This window comes from Anopheles stephensi, chromosome 3 (assembly GCF_013141755.1).
Source record: "Anopheles stephensi strain Indian chromosome 3, UCI_ANSTEP_V1.0, whole genome shotgun sequence".
NCBI classification, from domain to species: domain Eukaryota; kingdom Metazoa; phylum Arthropoda; class Insecta; order Diptera; family Culicidae; genus Anopheles; species Anopheles stephensi.
This window is the reverse complement of record NC_050203.1, coordinates 22,437,137-22,459,782: the sequence shown is the minus strand read 5'-3', so window position 1 is coordinate 22,459,782 and position 22,646 is coordinate 22,437,137. Positions and strand designations below refer to the sequence as shown.

The window sequence follows — 22,646 nt, the reverse complement described above, 5'->3', positions numbered from 1 at the left end:
CTCGAAAAAACACTTTCTACATCTCTTATCGTTTATGAATATGGGTTACGCAAAATGAAAACCACCCCAAAAAAGCTAATGCGCAGTTAACGTTCCTTCGCGTACGAACGTCTACAGACCGACCGATCGGTTGTTAAAAATTCGAATAAAATAAATGCAACATAAAACCGAAACCGAAACCATCCCAAATGGACCGTAAATCATAATCCGGCCAGCGAGCGAATGGAATGGAGTGATTTCGCCTTTTTTTATTGTGAATAGCGCAACAAAACATCGTCCCTGTCTGCGGGTCGAAATCCTGACCGATCGATCGTCAGTATGCTGTTGTGTTTTTAAGTGTGCGCTAAGGATGAGCGTGTTTTAAATGTTTAAAGTTTTGTTCGATGTTTCGGATGAACATCAGCTAGCAGATGGGTATTCTGTACGGTTATGTTACGTTGATGTTTAATATCGCAAGCTGAGGTTGAGATTCGGCAGAGGTGGGCAAGGTCGTATTGAATACGGTTTATGCGGGTCACTAGGCAGAAGATTTGCCAGTAGGCGGATAGATTTGGTTTTTGGGGTAGGTGGGATATCTTTGAAGCAATTAATGAGAGCTTATGCGCACCACGCGCATAGCACCACGGTTTGCAAAGCAAAAAATGGTTTTAAAATGTTTATCATAATCGAAGCAATTTTAATAGTCTTTGGTTTTTGCTAACGCTATCGTTGTTGCCAAAAATGACTTCTGGTTATGGCAGTGTTGAGGTCGAGCACTATTGCAATTTGCATGTTAATTGGCTTATCAACCAACTAGGTCATGTTTTGACAATTAATGATTACATTGAATTATGTTTGCTTTGGACCATCATATAAGCAGCACTGGCGGGTGGTAATGGATTCTTTTTTAACCTAGGAGCAGTACGAAGAAATTTATCATTGCCTAAACATTTAAGAAAATTTTATGAAATTATTCTACAAGATTGTCAGAGTTGAACAAAGAACTGGACAATTAGGACAATAGAGCTAGGAACAAATCTTATAAGGTACCCCAGTACTAAGATGTTCATTTGTGTTCATTTAAGTTCATGGGCTAGCTAGCCTTACTAGATAGCTAGTTTGAAATATTTGTTTATAATGTTGACAGTTATAGATCAAGCTACTTGGATGCCTTGAGCAGCATAAATGATGAAGGCTCCCTAACATGTCGATTCTGCTCACTGGACACGAGTCAGATGCAAAGTGAAGACATCATAAGCGGCCCATCAAAGCCCTCCAAATGATCGAGACTGCCAGGACTCCTCAGCCATCTTGCAGGAACTCATGACTGCAGCCCCATGAAAACTCAGGGGCTGCCTCAAGCATCTGTTTGGTTGGCCTTTAGTCCACCTCTGACTGTTGACATATATTCTCCTCAACAAACCGAGTATTCAACAGAATATTAACAAAATGAAACTATAAACTGTTGTTATGCTATGATTAGAAACTTAATAATAATTGAAATTATGTTGTCTAGTAAGCTGAGATGCTACTGTCCGATGATGTGCTTTCACAGCCAACAGTAATATTCGTTTGCAGAATCTTTCTTGTATGGTAAACTGAATTGAGCATGTCCAGAGTTTGTTCTGAGAAAAGATAGCTGAAAAAAAATACTAGATGAAAATTATAAATTGTTTAAAAAAAACTTCCAAGTAAAAATTATTTAGGTACTAGATATTAGATTTGGATAGTTCTCTAGGATTTTAATTAATTTTCTAAACTATTCGTTTATAATGTGTGCGCTGGTCATTCGATTCCTGATACATTTGTCGCTTCAGTGTCACTTTATGGATCAATTAACATTTAATCAATGCAGATCTATCATTCCTTTAGCGCTGTTTCTAAACAAAGCCTAAGAACGATCCGCAAAGGAAAAACCATTCCAAACCTCGTCAAACACACGCGTTCCACCGAAAGACAATCTGTCCGCCGATCGCTCTGGGAAGATGAGCAATTTGGGTTAATGAGCGGGATTCGCTCACCAGCAAGTGGACAACGCTTTGCCAATCGAAAGGTCGTCCGCAACCGCAACTATCTTGTGGCCGTTTTGGTGTTTGGATCCTTCGATTTGGCAGCGGTTTGCCAATCAGTGCCGCCATTTATTATCACGCCAGTTTATTTATTTATTTTGTTTCAGCCCGCCCGGGGGTCATCAGCCCTAGTTGGAAGATTTTGGGGGCATGGTTGGCAAGAACAGGACGAGCAAAAAAAGAACAAAAAAAAAAACAGGAATCCAATCCCGCACAAGCACCTACCGGCTATCGAAACCGAAATTGCTCGATATTGAAACCGTGGCATAGTTCAAGGCTAATTGGTATCGATCGTTCTGCGATGCCATCGTCGTTTTGGGGGAGGTTTTGGGAGGATGCTTTTTTTCCTATTTTTTTCCTCTCTGGCCGGTATGGTCAACGTGTTGGGGAACGTTTTATTTTTGCAATCGTTTGCTTATGGTTTTATTGGTGGCCGAAAAGATGGGGCCGCTCGTAAAAGTTCGGAGTTCGAAGGCGAGAAGATTTGAATATTGCCCAAGATGGCGTTCGTTGATGGCGATCCTTGTTCGTGTTGAAGATAATCGGGTGCGTAGCTGAAGATGATGATATTTAGTTCCGTAATACAGAGTTTGAAGGATATAGCTTTGCACAAATAGTACTCATTAGATAGCTTTGCCTTTAAGTGGCTAGTCAAATGTCTTGAGAAGTATCAGAAATCGCTAGTTCCTCATACCAAGTTGAGTAGAGTCCATATATGAAATAATTGCTTTATTCAATGATTTATTAGAGCGAGTCTGTTTTATTTTATTTCATTTAAAATGGTCCATAAAGCCTAAGAAAATTGAAATAAAATGTCAAAAAATTGTGTACTTCAACTTCAAGTCGTAAATCATTAGCTGCGCCTTTCCATAATAGTTTCTTCAAACGCCACCTTCCGAAACAATAACAAAGCAGTTGTTTGCTTATTGGCTTCACTGAGCTGAGCATCTCGGGCCATCATTTCCCATTGCCGAAAGGTGTTGCAGAATTTGAGGGCTAATTAACACGGCATTTGAGATTTTCGTTCCGTTCGGTTCCAATCATGAGCATGCTGCGTGTTATGCCGCCTGTCATAAGTGAGAATTTATGGTGAGAACTGCGATTGCTTAGGCTACCGAACGAGTGATGCTGAGCTTCGCATTGTTTACAAATTTTGCTTTGCGCTGCCGCTGAAACATGCTCCGGGTTTGTTTTGTTCTGGGCCAGCATAAGCTTCAACGAATGCGAAGAACCTATTTAGTGGCAATTCGTATGACAGTAAACATGCAAATATGCATTTGTAAAAGGAAGTTTGAAGTAAGGGACTGGACGACTTGGCACTCGGAAAACGGAGGCCCACAGCTGGTGGCCCATCGGCAAAGGCAATCTCCTAAATAAATGACCCCGATAAGGTCAGAACGTCGATCAACCGCCTACTGTTTAATTAAGACCTTCCTTCGTGGGTTCCTATCGGCCTGGCTAAACACTTCCCGAATTGCACTTTAATGAAACCACCAGGAAGTAATTTTTCAACCACTCATTGTTTCCCGTTTCTACCGGGACGGCCAACTTCAAGCTCCCAAATAGAATCGCTTATTTTCACTGGTGCCCGTGATGCCTAGTGGTGTGTGAAATTCGACTCGAATGCTAATGTCGCTGCGTCGAGCGAGAGGAAAAAAAGAAGACACAAAACAACGACGACCACGACCAACCACCAATAAACTGCCAATGTCGATCGTCATCTCGTGCAGTCAGCAAGCAGATAAAAGAAAATTTACGATGAGAAATCCAATAAAAATTGCTGGCCCACAATGCTGCTGCTGCTGCTGCTGCTGCTCGGCTGGTGGGTATTGTATTTTCCTGCCCGTTTTGGCACGAGACCGTGTTTGGCGGTTCTTCGGCCTGACCTTCAGCATAGGTGTGCAGCCACATGCGATGCCCACCATCATAAACTTCCAAACAGGTTCGAGTGGTTTTTGTGATTGATTCGAAAGGAAAAGTGATGTGGAAATGCACAATCCCACCATCGAACCACCGGGAGGTTTATCCTGTTCTATATTTAAATGACAAATGGCTTACATTGTCCATCGAAGCGTAGGACTATCCATTGCTGGGAGCGCTTTTATGTTGCACGATATGTTGCGCTGGAGCCACTGGTGAAAGAATAATTTAGCCATCCGGATGTAGGCGATCGGCCAGCTGGAATTGTTGAACGGGTTCGAATGGATTGCGTCATCGCTATTAGTTCATCTTTTGTTGGCTTTTTGGGATTTTGCTTTCCGTTTTAAGCTTCTAGAGGGAAGAATTATCTGGTTGATGAGTCAGAGGTGGCTTAATAGATTTGAGTTAAAACGTATTATGTTATGCATACAAAGCCAATCAAGAATGATTCTGACTTTGTCAAGATCTAGTTTTTTGCAGGATTTTTGTCAAGTTTTTTACTTTAATTTATTTGTTTTAAGAAAGTAACTGTATTTTATGTCCGATTGGTTTATTTTTATCTTGTTTTAATAATTTTTCCTTTTTAACTGCTTCAAGTTCATTGTTCAAGTTAAATATTATATTCTGTGTATACTAATTAACGATCTTTTCATTGTTTATATCCCTTTTTTCATGTGTACTTTCAGACTTATTCACTAATTTATTTAGTATGTTTCTTATTCAGCCTTTAATTAAAATTTAATATTTTTTTGTTTTGGGTTTTAATTCTTTGCTATTGTTTTGTTATTCATTGATTTTCTTTTTTTACCTAAGAGTTTTTTTCCTTTTATGAAAAAAGCTTATTCGGTAAGCTAACCTACACTAAGGTTTAAGGTTTAGTGGTTTTTTGGTTTATATATTTGTTTACATATGTTTGTTGTTTTGTTGTAATTGGTTAAATCGTTTAGTGTTAAACAACAGTCAATTAAAATAATTTATACTAATGCTAGGTCTATGGTCTAGCCATATAAAAACTGATCGAAGCCAGCACGACTATCATTTACAAGTATTTTTTACTCCAATTTTGTTGAAAATTCTGTATATTTTTATTAAGTTGTTTGTTATAATTATACAATTTCTCGAAAATTCTACTTAAAAACTGAGTCTACTTAGAATCGAGTAGAATAGAAGCGACACTGTTCATAAATATTGAATTGAGCATTTTGATAGCGCAGTTCACTAGCCATTCAGTTTTATAACCAGTTTAATCGTTCCTTTTCGAAACTGCACTTAACGCTTAATAAATTGTACGTGATATTCGAAATTACCCCACGAAAAACACCAGTACCACTGAAGATGCTGATGAGAAGCAGCAACCCATAAACAATTTCAAGGGTGGGAATCGTCCTAGCAGTCCGTGCTCACTGCACCCCTAACGCGGATGAACTCTGCGATCTACTAAGAAATCAAGCAAACTCACCGCCAAACTGTGCTGTGAATGAACGTTATACGCGGAGATACTCATTCATACGGTCCGTCGCTTGATGCCCGTCCTCCGAGGGCAGCGTCCTATCCTCTAATGCAACCGACCCCCGAAGCGTCTTCCGCAAACTCTCACTATCAACGGGCCAGTGTCCCTCCTTCATCGGATTGGACCGATGTCAAATTTTGCTCATCGAAACACGTACCTGTTTCGCCCCACTCGCCTGATTCGTTTCACGGGTTCTACTGTTGGGGATCTGATGATCCATTATGCGCCGTGTTTGTGAGCTTCGAGAGAGGCATTTTAGATTGGGGCGAGCTTTTTGGGCAATCTTCTAAGCTCGCCCTAGCCATCCCGCGATATATAAAGATGTCGGACGGGTTCGATTAAATCAGTCAGCCAGTGTCCTCTGCTTCGGTACATCAAGCGCAAAATCCTTTAAACGCGAAACAGTGTGACAGTGAGTGTGTGCTTGAGCTGTTTTAAACTCGAAAAGTGATAATACAAAATTTGTATCAAAATGTTCAAAGTGGTGAGTTTCAGAAATGGGAATATTCAGTTGAAATACTCCAAGTGTGATACAGGAAGACTGAAATAGTGAAATATTCCGGGAAACCTGTGGACTATTCGGGAAAATAAGTTGCTAAACGATTCTAAAGTGTCAAAAGTAATGTGTAATAGAGTGAAATCAAGATTGTTCAATTCAGCTGTGAAGTTTTTTTTGATTAATGTGAATTTCTAAAGAAGTTTATCATGAAAATAACCGAAATTGTATGATCCTCTGTTCTTAAAATTGAAATTACATATGAAATTAACATATGATTTTAAAAGTGAAACGATCCACTAGAAAAATTTACAATTTTTCACCTTTTGATTATCTCCAAAATAAACATAAAATGGTTAAAGCTCAAGCTAGTACAGTTTTTGTCTAACTCTAACTCTTGTACTGTTTAAGTATCATATACATGAAGCTAGCCAAAATGAAGGAGCAGTACAACAATTACAGGTTTAATCTCCCTTAGCCTGATTAAATTGAGTCTACTTTTATGTAATTGCTAGAACAGGCAGGTAAAACTCAATTTAAAACTATTTGAACTGAAAATTCTTCAAGCCTATGATATTAAATGTACTAGTTTTCCAAAAAAACTTCTAGCAATCTCATTCAAACAGGCTATCTTAATAATTGGACGACCTCAGTTTATACCCAGTACATCGTTTCTGTAACAACTGATTCTTGTATCTTCTAGGCAAGATAAAAAGCTCACTCATTACCACGGGAGCAGCCAAACTATCTCAACCCTAATCTTTCAAGTACATCCAAAGCACAAATCGTGTCAGCAATGAAACTCATCTCAGTGAACACCTTCCTCACTGTGGGTAGTAATTCAGTTACGCAGCCGTTCTCTTTAACACTCTCAGCCCTATCTTTTTATGGTCCTCTTTTTTGTTTTCGTCAGCCCATTAAAATCGTCACCTTAATGGTAATGCTCAGCTTATGCACTCACGCACCTCTATGCGCTTCTACTTCCCAGGTGTTTTCCCTGCTCGCACTAGCTGCCGCCCTTGCTTTGGCTGCCCCAGCTGCGGACGATGCTTCGGCCAACATTCTGACGCACGAATCGCGCCTTGAACCGGACGGTGCCTACTCGTACAAATACTCCACCAGCAACGGAATTCAGGCAGAAGAAAGCGGCATCGGAGGACAGTCGGTGCAAGGGTCGGCTTCGTGGGTCGGTGACGATGGTGTACCGATCGTGCTGACCTACACCGCCGACGAGAATGGATTCCATCCGCAGGGTGTCCATCTACCGACGCCACCACCCATTCCGGACTATATCCTGCGGGCGCTACGATACATCGAGGCAAAGCAGGCAAGCCAGAACGGTGGCAAGTAAACACGAGCGAGCGAGGATGTCCATGAAGACGTTAACTGCCAGCCACGAAATGATCGTAACGGTCACTCCATCATCACCACCACATCATACTGGACACATTAGTGATAAAACAGAACCAGAAAATACTCGATGCACATTTGTATAAAAGAAATATAAAAAAACCCTTTTAATTGTATGTGATTCGCTGGTAAATGATTCAGAGAGAAAGAGCTTCTAATTTTATAGCAAACTACGTTGACGTTCGCCAATCATCTGTTTTTTCTCCAGCAAACAGGACATAAGAGTGTCGTTTTTCTAGAAGAAAACCAAGCATTGTAGGTGGCCCAATTAGGCAAAGAAAACTGCCAACGTAGACGTGTTCCCGCAAAAGAAAACTTCACCATTAGCCGTTAGCGTGTTAATTCAACCAATTTAGTAGCTTATTTTATCGCGGTAAATCCAAGTGTGACCGCATCAGAGACACCGCATGACACCGATTATCAATCGAACCACTCCGAATGAAGCTTCTTGATGGCCGGTCAAGCAATTCGCTCCCTGGCGGGTGATCGGTTTTCGTCGCTAAATGAGAAATTTGATACCGACCACGGTGACGACGGTGAGCGGTTGGGAGTAACATAAAAATAAATCACACCATTTAAATGTTTAGCGTTTTTTTTTTGGTGGGAGTGTGAAGAATCGCCCGATGATAGCAGGCTGGATGTGTGTTTTAGAGCATCCGGTAGTAGAGCTTTAAATGGTCAATCCAAACGGTGTGTGTTACTAAACGTCGTTCGTCGCTTGATTGATCGTTGAAGTCTTTCGTTTAAAAGGCACCTGTTGGAACAGAGAAATGGTAAAGCGCGGCAACCGTCTTATCATCGCACGCAATGCCTCAGGCACTCGAAACTCGTTTTAAATCATCTCATTGCCATATCATAGACCAAGGTGACTATGGTTTGACTACACAGGTGCTTATTAAATTATGCAAATAAAACACTCTCTTTGGAAGGGGTGTGTCTACCAGCGGCGGCCTTGTTTGTGCGCTAATATGATTACAATCTGCGTGGTTATTGCTGCTCTATTTGTATCATTGCTGAGAAGTGTATCAGTCAAACTGCAGACTGGAAACCATTAATTATACAGCCAATTAAGGAAGGACAGCATACTGCGCAGGTGACAGGTAGCGATGTTATTAGGCTACTGGATTAATTGAACGATCGTAGTGAATCATGGGGAGGCAATTGCTTTCGTTTCTGCTCGGTATGTGTTTGAATGTATCTGGCATTCCCAAAATCGTTCTTTTTTATTATCGTTGTTTATTTCAAATGTTTTGGAATGCTGAATTTAAAAGCCTTTTCAACAAGCTATTCAGGAGCAGGAGGTAGCTTCTGTGCGAAGGAGCTGTTTAGTCTTCTGAATCTAAAGAAGAACTGGTCCCAAGGAATAAATAGTAGTAACAGCAGTCTTTACACGGCACAACCGGATATCAAATCCAGTCCAGATGATCCCCTTGTACATTTCACCTGCGAGGTACAATCAAATTATAACAATAAAGTCAAATCACCGAGAAAGAAGAAGAAGTGTCGCCTAATCTAAATAATAATCTACTTTTGTACTTTTCTATACGGTGTCTATCCAGTGGAGCGTTAAGATATTTGGAGGCCTCGAGCGAAATGGCAGTTGAGGTCCCTCTAAATGTGATATGAGAGGGTAACAACAGGATTTCCCTCGACGATGAGGCCTTCCTGACCAAAAGGCCCAGAGCGGCCGTTCTTTTCGCTCCTAGGTTGATCCGCCACTGTGTATATTAGCAATGGCGGTCTGGTGGATGAGGCGATAGTGGCAATGGTCTTCACACGGCAGGACCGGGATTCAAATCCCATGCAAACCACCTCTCTGTACGCTGCAGGGCAATCCCTCGGGTACAATCAAGTCACTGAAAGCCAGAAATGGCAGGGCGAAACCTTTTGAGGTTGTAGTGCCAACGAAGAAGAAGAAATCTATCAGTCAATTTTACAATCTTCAAGCTGCATGCAGTTATTCATTTAAAAAAATGTTCACGAATTGTTTTTGAATATCTCCAGAATCAAATCCTCGATCAAGCTAATCAAGCAGTAATGCGCGAGAGACACTAGCAATAAAGATAACTTTAGTCTAATCATATATTTCCTGCAAAAACGTCGAATGTATTATTTGGACTAATTTGATCTTTCAAAACTTTGCCCATAAAATGTGAAATTTATACTCCCTGTAGCAGCATCCGAACAGCTCACTATCGTTACTTCAAACATATCCCTCGATACTACACGAAGACGTAGAATACACACGCAATGCTGACCTTTGCAAGGTTCAGCACCGCCTGCAGGATCCATCCCCATGCCGTTAGAGACCTTTTTGTCCACCCGTCCGGAAACCGTTAAATGGCTGATTTGAATAAATCGATACAAAATCAAACCACAACCAGATCATCTTTGCTCTTTGTTCCCGCACGAAAACCGAAATCTTCATGGGAGGGATTGCAAGGTGATGGCGGCAAGAATTTGTTACCTTTGCAATTTGTCAAAGTCGCGTGGTTCGACCCGTGGAGGCAAAACGGGGGTTCCACTGCTATCAGATGCGTTGGTTGCGAATTTTACCCTCGGGCTATTATTGCTAAGTGATTGAGCTTTTTCGGACTGGAGCTGCCGAAAGATGGCACTTGGTGGTGTGGTTTGGGTAAAGTAATTTTTTGGGTAGCAAGAGCACAATAAGAGAGAAAAGCAGAAACACATATGCGTTATCAAAAAACGCGGTGGCCTTTTTGGTGTTATTTTGACGCATGACTCACGAAACGGCTAGACATGAAACGAGTGGAAACAAAACATTCAACTGCTGCTGTGAAGATTATTTCAGATGACGGGATTTTTTTTGTTAGCATACGGTGTGAAAATGCATCACCGTGAGTAACATTTGCATGAGCTGCACAAACCAGTGTTAGGAAGCGAGAAGTCCGGTTGTGAATATTATTCACAAATTAATCGCGCTGTAGTAAGTGTCTGAAACGGACGTTGAAACATTTCATGGGTTTTTATGCTTGATTTGATTTTTACAATAGAGTTGATTGTTTAGCTTTTTTCCTCTCTGCGCTAAGTTGTGTTTTATGATACCGAGAGGATTCGAGAATTGGACATCTTCACAAAACTGCCGAAAGATGACGCGTGAAATATACATACGAACAAGCTTCGAGCAGCAGCTTTAAGCTCGCTAAAAGCGGCAAGCAAAGCTTCGGTTTCGGTGTTCACTCAATCTTAAGATCAGGAGCCAAGGAGCAGAAATTGTGTGGCTTTATTGATTTACATATACACTGAGTGTTTCAATTAGGACGAAATGCGAATAATAAATCCTAAAATGTTAAAATTGTATGAATGAAAAAATAGAAAAAAAACTGCAAGGAACAATCGATACTTCATTGAGGTGTGTAATTTTGAAACCGATAGTTAATATCGAACCATCGCAGTAAACATATTCAATCAAAATTTTAAAAATAAATTTTGGTATAAATTATAGAAATTCATCATTGAACTAAATGGGTTATGTAAACGTTGTACAAAACTCTTTGGAGAAAATACAACTGATTAGAGTTGGTTGTTGGGTCAGTCAATAATATATATGTTATGTAATCGCTGATTTCAGCTTAAAAAGCTTCTTATATGATAAATTACCTTATTTGGTCGTTTAAGATTTCGATATACTCATAAATGTTAAATATCATGTTTGTAGTATTAATAATTTCAAACCTGACTTTTAATTTTTATCTAACTGATTTTTATTCATATGGAACGTCCAGGCCGTATTGCTATCTAACTGATTGAAAGATAGTTATAAACAAATACATTATACATTTCATGCTTTTTCATGCCCTTTTTCATCGTATGAGCCCTTTTTAATTGATTTCATACCTCTCATGAAGCATGTAAACTGAAGCATTCCGTGAGAATAAAGATAAATTCCTGACTAATGTGCTTCTTTATTAGTATTCTAGCAAATGTACGTGAGATGTAACTATATAAATATCTATAATACAAACAAAATACAAGATACTTCAGTTGATAAAGTCTTTACGTTTAGGTTAAGGAAGGTTGCACAACCCTGCCTGTATTGATACAATGTATAAAAATTGCATACCTCACAGGCGTATGGATGGCTGCACTGGATAGCTGCGTGAAGAATATTATTGAAAGGTGAAGTTAAAAGTTTCTAAGCTAATGAAGATGGCAAATAATTCAAGCATAGTTTTAACAAAATTTAAAATGTATCATTTATCACATGGAAAGCTGAAGCTAAAAATAACAATTCTTTTTGGCAAACCTTTTTATTAAAAATATTTTTCTCTCAAATTTGACTAATTGAATACTTTTTAAATATTATTCAAATATAATAAACTTCTATTACTTCCACTAATTGCTTACTCTACTAATCTATTCTTTCATATCAAGACAAAGAAAAGCCAGCTACTTGTTCCCATCCCAATTCCAACGTCAACCGGTATGCCTCATAAGCTCCATTCGATCCACAGTGCAATACCGGCTAGGTTTCGGGTTACCGCTTGCGTAGGTTGGCTGGCCGAAGATGTTGATGAAGATACTACCGTACTTGTCGTAGGTAACAACAAGGGTGGACGGTCCTCAAACGGCCTCGACCGGAGCCTGGAGGAGGATTGCGAAAAGCGCGTAAGCTAGGGTGCGCGAAAGAAAATGAAGCCACCGGGGCCGTCCGTACGGAGGGAACAGAATTTAAGCCCGGTGCTCCGGTGTTGGTGAAGCGGTAAAGTTGAACCAGGTCATCGTGCGGAACGATGACGGGTGAATCTTCCCATTGCCAGGTCATCGTTTCGATCGCCGATCGCCGCACTCGCGTGCAAATTGTAAAACCGGCAAGATATTAAATGTCCCACAATAATGGGACCGAGCGAAAGAGGACCGAGCCTGGCCGGACGGTACGATCGATTGCACATAAAGACGTACGACCACGCAATATGGGGACCGTTTTGGGTTGCGACCGCAGTGCATGCGATCGCGTGAAGATCGCGAATGATGAAACGATGACGTATCCGGCGAGCTGGCGAAGGCACAAAGAAAGTAAATAACTTTTCATTTCATGCAGACTACGTGGACGATTGTTCTGGGGCAAGTTATTCGTATCATGATAAAATTTTATTGAAGAAAATAGACAACTGTTTGGAATAGATTAGCATTGCTCCCAATTTGCTTGGAATTGCGTGTTTTGTAAGCGAATTCTCGAAATTCTCATCTCATCGGTATTTCCGATCCGATTCCAAGTGGACGGTCGGTTGATAAACGCAAGAAAACGGCACACAAAATGGCATGCTAATGAGCAAATACATTGTATTGATGTGACAAGCGTCGCTCCGGGGACCTGCCGGGGACCAACCGGCCGTGCTACACCACACCGGTTCAAGTGGCATCGTTTGATTTAACCATTTATCGTACCGAGTGGCCTTCGGGCGAATAGATGAAGCGATTCGATGCTGGGCGAAAAGGATGCTGCACGGTTGCAGCACGGTGGGAACCGGTCCGAGTGGAAGGAAAGTGCGCACCGTGCATCTTCACGCCTGCATGCGTGTGCAGCATCGTGGTGCACAATATGGTGCCGCGCGCCACCATCAAGCTGGGCCGGTAATTTGCTGGTAAATTTTCTCAAACGACAAACCTCCCGCTCGGTTGTAGCTGGAGCGCCAACAGCGAAGCATATACATCAATATGTTTGTTGAGCGTTGGGGACCGACCGTCCGATGTCAACTGTGTCAGAAGCGTCGACGACGATTCGTTGGACTAATTTGACCCCTTGGGTTGAACCCCGAACGAAGTGGTTAACGCAAACTCTGGGGGTGGTGGTCGATGGGTTCGTACGGGTGAAGGCCGTCGAAGGAACTCGACTGACGTGGTATGTGGTAAAACAAAAAAACCGGGCCCAAACGGGTTGTTTGAGAGCACGTGTGTGAGAGTTTGGATAAGCGCTAAACTAAGAGATCCTTTTAGAGAGGAAGATTGTGGCTATTTTTGGATTAGTCTAGGTTAAAAGCATACACATCACGATCGAGATATGGTTCTTGGACGAGCGCTTGAAATCGCTGCTGGTCTTCAAGGTTGAAAGCGAAATTTAGGAGTTCCATGAAATTATGTCAGCAATCTTCCGGATTATCAAGACACGCCTTTGTTTATAATTTTATTATCCGTGCTCGATCAAGGTTAACTTTAAAGTATATTATGACCTAAAAACGAAAGCGCGATCGCCTTTTGAGAGTTTTTGAGCTAAAGCTAAAGGATCTTCGGATGAATGGACTTGTTCTGATGCAGCCAACACGTTTTCGCTTAAGCCAAGGACCCTCAGTACATTAAATCCTCTAGACAAAGTTTTGTTCTGTTTTAATACTGACGCAACATTACGAACGTTTTAAACTTCTTCAAGAAGCAACTTGAAAAGCACTTGGGTCAGAGAGTGGATCTAGAGTGGAGTGGCTTCAGAAACGATTCCGGAATTGAGCTATTTTAGGCTCAAGATACTCTGATAAGATTTGTCTAATGACCTTAGGACATGTCTGCCATTTTTGGGTAACTAGACTTTATGATACCATGTAGTTGGATAGTCAGTCCTCCCTACGGGGGATCGATCTGGGTGGGATCCGAATCCCGGTTCTGCCGTATGAAAACCAGCATCGCTGTCACCTCTATCACCGATCCAATATTGAAGATTCTTCAATATTCAGAGATTGTTCTTTAGTGGCTATTAATCGTACGGAAGTTTAATTCTAATGCAGAGCTGAGTTTCAAAGGAAATTTCCCAACTTCTTAATGGCTTTATCGATCAAGTGAATTGAAAACAACTTCTTCAAGATGGGATCTATCAGTATGCCAAGTGCTATCTCAGACGTATCGCCAGCTGTTGCTAAACGATACAGAAATCTCTGACTCTCTCTCTCTCTCTCTCTCTCTCTCTCTCTCATTTACTCTCTCTTTCTGTTTCTCGATCGCTCTCGATCAACCATGCCCGAACATGAGTAAATATTTAATTATCGCCAGCACCGAAGCAAGCACCCGCGAGCCTTTTTGGCAGATTATACGTTGTCAATTTTCTCATTTGCACCTTTACTTATTGCGAAGATTTTGCATCGCCAGGCACGGTGACCGTTGGGTGCGTGTGGGCACTCAATTAAGCATAAATTAATACATCCAATTTTGGGTTCCATCCACATGCACACACGCACACAAAATATACATTTACTCACGCGCACATCAATCTGACGCTCCGGCAAAGCCCAAACCATTTGATGGGCCGCCAGTAGCTGGAAAGGTCAAACGCAATGATTAATGCTTTCGGTGGGTGTGATAGGCCGCCAGGAAGGTGGATACGAAGATTTGACTGAGTTTTGCTTTGACGCAACATCCATTTCATAACGAGACATTTCATGCCGTCCCTAGCCCGTCACCTGACTGTCCGCTGTGGATCACAGGGAGCACAGTTTCCTCTATCGACCCTGAAACTGACAACGATCGGTGCGTGTGTGAGGATCGCTGCGGGGGTTGGTTTTTCCATACCTGACCCTATACACAGGCACACGAAGTCAACGATCAAACAAAAAATGGGACACGTCTGGGTGCAACTTTCGTCGGGGGCGGGGAGGCCAGAAGACGAGAAGCAATGATGTGTAGGGCGCCATTTTTTACAACCTACCCCGTTTGTCAAACGACGTGTCATTGGCCTAAGGATTCGGTAGCCAAATGAGCGATCGTGTTAGGTGCCATGTTTTTGCCCTTACCGATGATGAGCATTCCGTCCGTTAAAAATGGATGAGATTCGAAACAATTTGGCGTTAACCCTTGCGTTGGCCCAAACTCTCAAAATCAAAAGAAACAGAAGGGAAAACACATCACCGGTGGCCTGATGTTGGACATTCGTCAAAATGTGACATTCATGCGAAGGTTTATTCCAGCCCCGAACGCATCGCATACGGCTATGGACGCACCGTGCATATCGTCCACACCACACTGACCCCGGTTAGGCCAGGCCAGGTATTTAAATGTCAATTTTCGACCCAAGGCCAGCAGGCAGAAGATCCAACCGGGCCAGAGATGAGCAGTGCGCGAGTCGGCAAATGCCCCATTCATGTATGTGTGTGTGTGTGTGGTTTATAGCTGGTGCAAGAAGAGTAAATGCTCGTAACGAATCGATTTACCCGGTACCGATGCGTTGCGATGCGCTGTTGCAGTGTGTTTTGCGCCGGCACAAATGTCAAACGGTGTCCGTGTCGTGGGGTTGACGAAAGTGTCCGAACGGAATGGAGCGACCGACGGTGTGAGAAGGTGACCACCCCTAAAATCCATGTTACGGCACCGTACGTCATCGGTGCACTTGATCCACCGGCGTGAAGAAGGTGGAAAAGGTGGGCACAAAATTAGTAATCATTTGGCGCTGTTAATTGGAGGTGCCATATAAATTGGAATAGGGTAATATAAGGCGTGATACGCGGCATCGTTGACCTGCGGTTGTCCTGTTGCACAACACGGGATACGCTGATACGCTGGTGTTGATATTAAACATCATTTGGAGGGCTGTGGTAAATTAATAAAATGTAAAATGTATTACATTAGTGAAAGGGTGCTATAATATTATGCTGTAGATTTTATATAATGTTTATCGATTTGCTCGAAAGAGAGCAGAAATTTATCAAAATATTTTGGTACAAATTCTTTTCTATTTTTTCATGATTTATAAATATTTCACAAGCTCTCACTAAGTTGATCAAATCCAGCACCTATTTAGCAATGCGATCTTGGTCTGTAGCAGATGAAGTAGATTTTTTTTTAACGATTTAAGGCTATCACTCCATCGCAATTTGGGTCTAAATTGCCTCTTCTGTCCAGATGAGATGAACCTAATAAGATCATAGTACAGCTCATAGAGATCGTTATTGTCCTTCATTGTCCTGTTCGAGATCTAAGCATTTCATCTAAGCATTTGACCAGGCATTACGAACATTCTTACTTCCATTCAGAACCTGACCAAAAGTATTTTCTTACCAGGTGGTCCTTAGAATCTACTATTGATAGCGTCCTGACATCCACGGAAAAAGTTTTATATCTTAGTCTATGCAAAGAGTACTTTTAGAGATCTACCGCCAAAGGAGATGTAGCTCTAAGACAAATTCCAAAGTATCAAAGATTATTCTAAGACTTGCTTTGTTAACATTGATCTTTGATCATATGGCAAACCAAAACCTACACTCCCATCAAATGATCTTCAAGAGTATACAAACTCCACACCTCCTTGCATTGTCTCAACAATGAAAAATTATTCAATTCTCAGCGATAATCATCGTGCATGAGCAGGTTGGCTTACTGATCAGTATGCCATTACTAAAGCTATAAATTAAAGGAACAACACTCGATAAGTCCAGCACATGGACCGTCTCGAATCCGTCTAGACCGTCCCAAGTAAAATTAAGTCAAGGAAGCCAGCAATGGCAGGCCGAAGACACTGCTTAAGTGTAAAAAAAATCGGCTTGGTTGTCTGGGGGTCTTACTCGTGCAGATATCTTGTAAAACGGTGTTAGTCTTTACCAAAACGTCAATATCTTCTCAACCACTTCAGAGTTACTTACTACTACCAAGCATCTACCATGGAAAGATACTCTAGTATATTGTATGTTCTTGTTGTTCATCAACTTCATCAACAACTAAGTTGATCGTCAACTATTAAGCAGCTCATTTAAGTTTTCCATGATAACAAATCAATATCTCATTATCTGAAGACGGATAAGCAAGAGGCTTTTCTTTAAGCAAGCTATTGAAAGAGAATTGGTTGCATTGGTATTAACTGGATAGCAAGATACCTCTGGTAAAAGTTAATTTATCATCAAGAAAGACCATCATCGGGCAGCTCAATGCAAACCTCATCCTTCAGCACGGATTAGCAAATTCGGCAAGATCTCCACCCAGTGCCAAAGATGGCACGAGCGGAAAAGAAGAGCAACAATCACAATCCGACCCATACGAAGATGAGAAAGAAACCCCCCCTCAAACGGCCATACCCGGCCATAATAATGTGCACACGCAGATTTCATGCAAGTGAAAATGTCAAAACGCTTCATGCCAGACCAACGGGGTCCTCTCGCACACTGGAGGGCCCATTCAAACCGATCGATTTCGTCGATAGCTTCAACCGCGTCGGTCCACGGGGTCGATGATGACCTTTGCTGGTGACGAAGTGATCGTCCCCATGCCATCGGGCCGCCCCAAAGTGACCCGCAAGGAATCGGAGGCCAAACGAAAACAACCAACCAAACAAAACAAAACAAAAAAAAAAAACATTGGAGACCCCCGAAAACGAGTAAAAATCCATCAATTATCCTGCTCTTCATGCGCCTCGGGTTGTTACCTCTGCGCGGAGTGGTGCCGATGCATGATTGCATTGACCTCTTGACCAGTAGCCAATTTTCTGAACCCGTCACCGATGCGTCTTCATGCGGGACAGGTTCTGGTGGTTTTTCATTTCGCTCCAGCCTGGGTTTACTTGCACTTGGCTGAAGCAAGTGGAGCTTCATTTAGCTTCTGATTCACCGCTGACCATCACGTTGACAGGTTCGTATGCTGATTATTTTTATGATGATTGCAACCAAACAGTGCGATTGGGATGATCGGCTTTCCCAAGCCATCCCGGTTGGCAAGGACCATCACCGGCACCATGACGAACTCGGGACGGCAGGCACGTCGAGGGCGCGTTCAGGTGATCTGATAACTTAATCGCTTTTCAATATCAATTTAAATCATCTTTTCACATTTGGCTTTCGTCGCCGCCCGATCGATCGACGGTTTATTTTTTCCTCCGCAAGCCAATTTTCGAGTGATGATAATTGACAATAATTACAGCTGACAGTGAGCCACATTTTGGGGACCGTCTTATTAAGCATTCCGGAGCGTACAATTATAAGACTGAGTCTGTTTACGTGGTTGTTTTCAGTGTTGGAAGATGATTGCTTGCTGTTTTTTGGATGTCCGACGTCCCGACCTGTAAAACCCTAAAGTGGGTCAAAAGATCGTACAAGGGGGGAGGTTCATCGCTGACTCGCCTTCTGCCGGCCGGCATTGAGCTCTTTTGATGGGTTTGCTGTTGTTTTTTCGGTGCGATGCGCTTAAAATTAAGCCACATTGTGATGAAACGTTAAATCTGCATTTTATGCATTTTCCACGCATTGGAGAAGGAAAAAAAATAAGGCGAGGCATGACGAAATGATGCTTCTAGCCAATTTCGCAACCAAACCCGGGCGTCCGTTGACATTAAGCTGTTTAATGTTTACTTCTTTCTTTGTCCCGTACGGTGCAGGTGTGTTTTATTCGAATTAGCACGCTTTTCAATGAAGGGGAGTTTCGTCTTCTCAGGTTTGTGGACATGGTGGCGGTGGCGCTGACGGTGCCTAATTACACCCAAACGGCCCTGGGACGCGATAAATCATCTTAAAATCGGCACTCTAATACCTAATTGAGCTGATGGAATACTGCGACGACTTTGACACTCTCTCCCGGCCTCCCGGCATTAGCAAAAACTCCTTCGGATGCTTTTTTATCGCACCCCACCTCGCTTGGATCATTTGCCTTTATTTGGTGCTAATTTCAAGGTCTGGTAGCATCACACCGTCTGTGTTTTGGGTCAAATTTGATTAGAATCGCAATTAATTAGCACTATTGTTATGAAAGGAGACTGCTGCTGCTAGCGGTTCACGTTGGGTGCAAGTTCATTACAATAAGACCATACGATTGTTTATAAATGTAAATGATTTAAAAGAGTAGTTTTTAAACAAAATGACACAATTTTATCCGTTAAATTTTGTTCAAAATCTTGAGCAAGTGAGGTTGTCATTGCATTAATCAGAAATTAGATAATCTGTTTTACTTTTCGCCATTCGATCCTTTATAATTCTTGCCATCTTTTTTAAATTAGCTCGATTATTTTAAAAGTTTTTATTTTCCTTGCATTGTTTTACTTTTCAATTTAATTAATTTGAATATTTTAATTTCAAATTGAAAAGTATACAAAATTATTTATAGTATGGAATAGTATACCGAAGGCCTAAGAATAATACCTAAGAGGTCGTTAGGACAAGAAGAGAGGAAGAGAGAACGTGAGAGAGAGAGAGAGATTATTTTAATAATTATATCTAATAATAAATTCTTCAAAAAATTCTTAAAAATAATACACGGATGTGAAGATAGTCATATTTTATTCGCCGCCACTGTAGCAGATCTTACCTTAATACTGACGATTTTGTTACTCAATGTTCTCAAAGTTCTATGCATTCCAGTCTACGTCACATCTTGTCAACTAGTTTTTGTTGACCAATTTGCCATCATTAGGGCAATTGAGTAGCCGCTATAATGACGTGCTCTAAGACACTGTAAGGTGATCTCACCGTTGTGCAGCTCGCCAAGCTCCATTGGGCTGGTCATGTCATGAGAATGCCACCGGACGATACAGAACGCAAAGCCCTTTCAGACCATCTACACGGATAGAGGAGGCGTGGTCGGTCCAAATTTAACAGTTTTTCTTCTTCTACTTGCTACGTTAAATTTGAAAATGAGGTATTTATGTTAATTAGCTAAATCTAAATGCAAATAACAGTAGGTCATAATGCAATTTCGTAAGCTTGTACGATTTGTAACCTCTTTCTTCTAACACAGCTAAAGTTATAAAAAAACGCATTGAAAATCATGAATGAAATGCTTCCCCAGCCGCTGAAACGTTTCTACCGACGGGAGGAACAACAACACCCACCTGCATACAACCCGCACACGGTTGAGCAAACATGTACTTACAGCTCCGATATTTACACCATACACCTTTAGGATCGCTCTTATGCAACTCGCAACACTCTTCCGACCGTGCATAGCGGACTGTTGCTACTGCTGCTGGTAGCAGCAGATCTCCGGTGTCAAATATTTGCCCAACGCATTGGCAGCATCGTAAGGAAATCGTTTCTGCACGCAGCGAACCAAGTGTGTGTGTGTGTCTGTTTGCTGCTTCTTTTGTTTGGTTCAAAAATTCAATTCCAAACCTCATCGGAACGGTTGGCCGCGAAAGGGGTTGGTTCCAAACGATGGTTGGCGGCGGAGGCAAAACGATGAGTGTGAAGAAATATTAAAATTTATTCGAAAATTATGATAAACAGGTGGCTCAGGGTAGGCAATGCAACCTGCCGCCGAGATACCCGGGCAGGAGGATCGAATATCGGAGGACATAGGCGACGTTAGCTTTGCCGGCTCGACACAGCTGTTACAGCGGTCTCTCGAACGTCCCCCTTTACATGACAACCGATGGACGGCAACGGCTCAGCCGGCCAATCTCGAAACGCGTGTTTCTTCTGCCTTTTCATAAGGCATCTATCGGCTCTGCGTGTTGACCTTGGGCGCGTTACAGCGTAGACACTTTTTATTGGTGCTTGGGAAGCTGGTTTTCCTCGCCCGAGAGAAGTTCTTGTCCCTTTGTCCTTTATTAATATAAAAGGCTAGAAGAAATGGCGTTAAAAGGTTGCAAAAGATTCGATTAGAATGATGAATTTCTCGCGAATGCTTGGCACAAGACAATAGAAAGAAGCAACACATGAATGATGACTCGTTCGCGGCAGATTAAAAATAAAATCCTAGAAACAAATTTTTATATAAATATAACTCACCGTCGACTCAACCATCGATTAGACACCGGTTTTTTCGGTCGCTCGCGTACGCGGATGGAATCATTTTTCGAGATTTTTATCACCCGTCGCCCTTGGAGGGTTTATGGTTTTCAAAGACACTGGCGGCTTGTTGTTGGGCTCCTCACGCGCGCTCACTAGGCGACTCGGACTCGGCGACGTTCGCGCTCACATTCCTAACGACCTGTACTGGGCCAGTACACAGACACAGAAGGAGGAAACCGAATCGATCGGATTCGAATCGCTACCAGGATTAAATTGCTTGCCCCCGTACGAGGACATGTGGTTTTGTGGTTGTTGTTTTGTTTCGTGTCGCTTTTTTTTCTTTTCTTGCTTCCAGCTCATTTTTCCACCACGATTAAGCGACCGATCATCACCGCTTGACGGAATCGGAAATTTGACGCTAAACTTAGCCTCGTCTCCAAACGGCTGGCTGGCTTGCGGTTCCGTTTGCTGTACCGGTTTCGAACGGATGATGTGCGTGCTGATGTTTGCGACAAGGTGTGAGCTTGCGTGAACGAATTATTGCTATTCAATCGTTCGACTGATCGATCAAGATTTTGTCTTAGTTTTTTTTTGCTTTTGCATTCGATGACTTGGAATCGACTTGCAAATCGACTGGATCTTATCTACGTAGAAGCTTAAACGAATGGTAGGTTTGAATGGTTATTTTATGGGGCTTTTAATAATATTATTTATGCATGAAACTGTTTTTGGTTAACATTCCACACGCTGATAGTGATCGCAGGGTCAAAGTTTAGTCGTCATTAACAAATGATCTCATATGATTCGTAGCCCGAATACAAATAAGAAGAGAACAAATCGTGGAAAAAGTGCTCTTTTTGGAACCCTTCTGAGGCAGGATGGCCTTAAAAACATGTTGATCACCTTTGGAATTCTATTACATCTGGTAAAGCCTATAATTTTATTGGTATAGAGATTTTCGTGTTAATGTAAGTTTAATATTTGCTTTACTAACGAAGACCTCAAAAACAGATACACTACAGAAATACCTTAGAAATTTGTTGGAATTAGAAAATTTATTTTAAGAACTGTTTCGAATAGTTATTAAAGAGTTCGCATAAGGTTGTTTGAAGTTGCAAGAAAAATCAGAAATAAATACCCTTGCCCATCTTTACCTACTACCATGGTCCCGTGAGGCATCTTATCTATGATACCGTTCTAGGTGCCTCTATTCCTGGTGTTAGGTGGCTTCCAACTGAAATATTCATAAAAAATCTTGATAATTAGGCTCCTGGAAGGAACCCAACCTCCGATTGCTTTGTTACAACGAATTCATATTGACGGAATTAGATTCTTATGATCCACTTTTGATAGAGATTTATTCGTACAACTCTCATTCGTCTCAACTTGCGACTTTGTTATGTCATAGAGGCCTCTATTAAGGTTTATTAGTTAGGGTTTATTTCTAATATTTCACCATACTGGTATTAAGTAAATTACTAGAATTCAATGGATGTCGTATAGTTAAAATTATTTGAAAAGGTTAAGACTGAGTTCTAGACTACATAGCCTTTCACTGATGACCAAAGTAATAAAGTAAGCTAGTCCTTAAATAAGGTTAGACAAGGCACTACAAA

At 41.6% G+C, this 22,646-nt stretch overlaps 1 protein-coding gene and 1 long non-coding RNA gene across 2 annotated transcripts; one reads left to right on the top strand and one right to left on the bottom strand.

Moving 5' to 3' along the window:
- Positions 1-5,807: 5,807 nt before the first annotated feature.
- Positions 5,808-7,500, top strand: LOC118509249 (endocuticle structural glycoprotein SgAbd-8-like). Its single transcript, XM_036049583.1, has 2 exons — positions 5,808-5,962; positions 6,963-7,500. The coding sequence occupies exons 1-2, from the start codon at positions 5,951-5,953 to the stop codon at positions 7,323-7,325; spliced, it is 375 nt and encodes a 124-aa protein (XP_035905476.1). The 5' UTR covers positions 5,808-5,950; the 3' UTR covers positions 7,326-7,500.
- An 11,801-nt stretch (positions 7,501-19,301) lies between these two features.
- Positions 19,302-21,799, bottom strand: LOC118514474. Its single transcript, XR_004906636.1, has 3 exons — positions 21,028-21,799; positions 19,607-20,859; positions 19,302-19,440 (listed from the first exon to the last, which is right to left on the bottom strand). It is a non-coding gene; the product is annotated as an uncharacterized LOC118514474 (long non-coding RNA).
- Between the last annotated feature and the right edge of the window lie 847 nt (positions 21,800-22,646).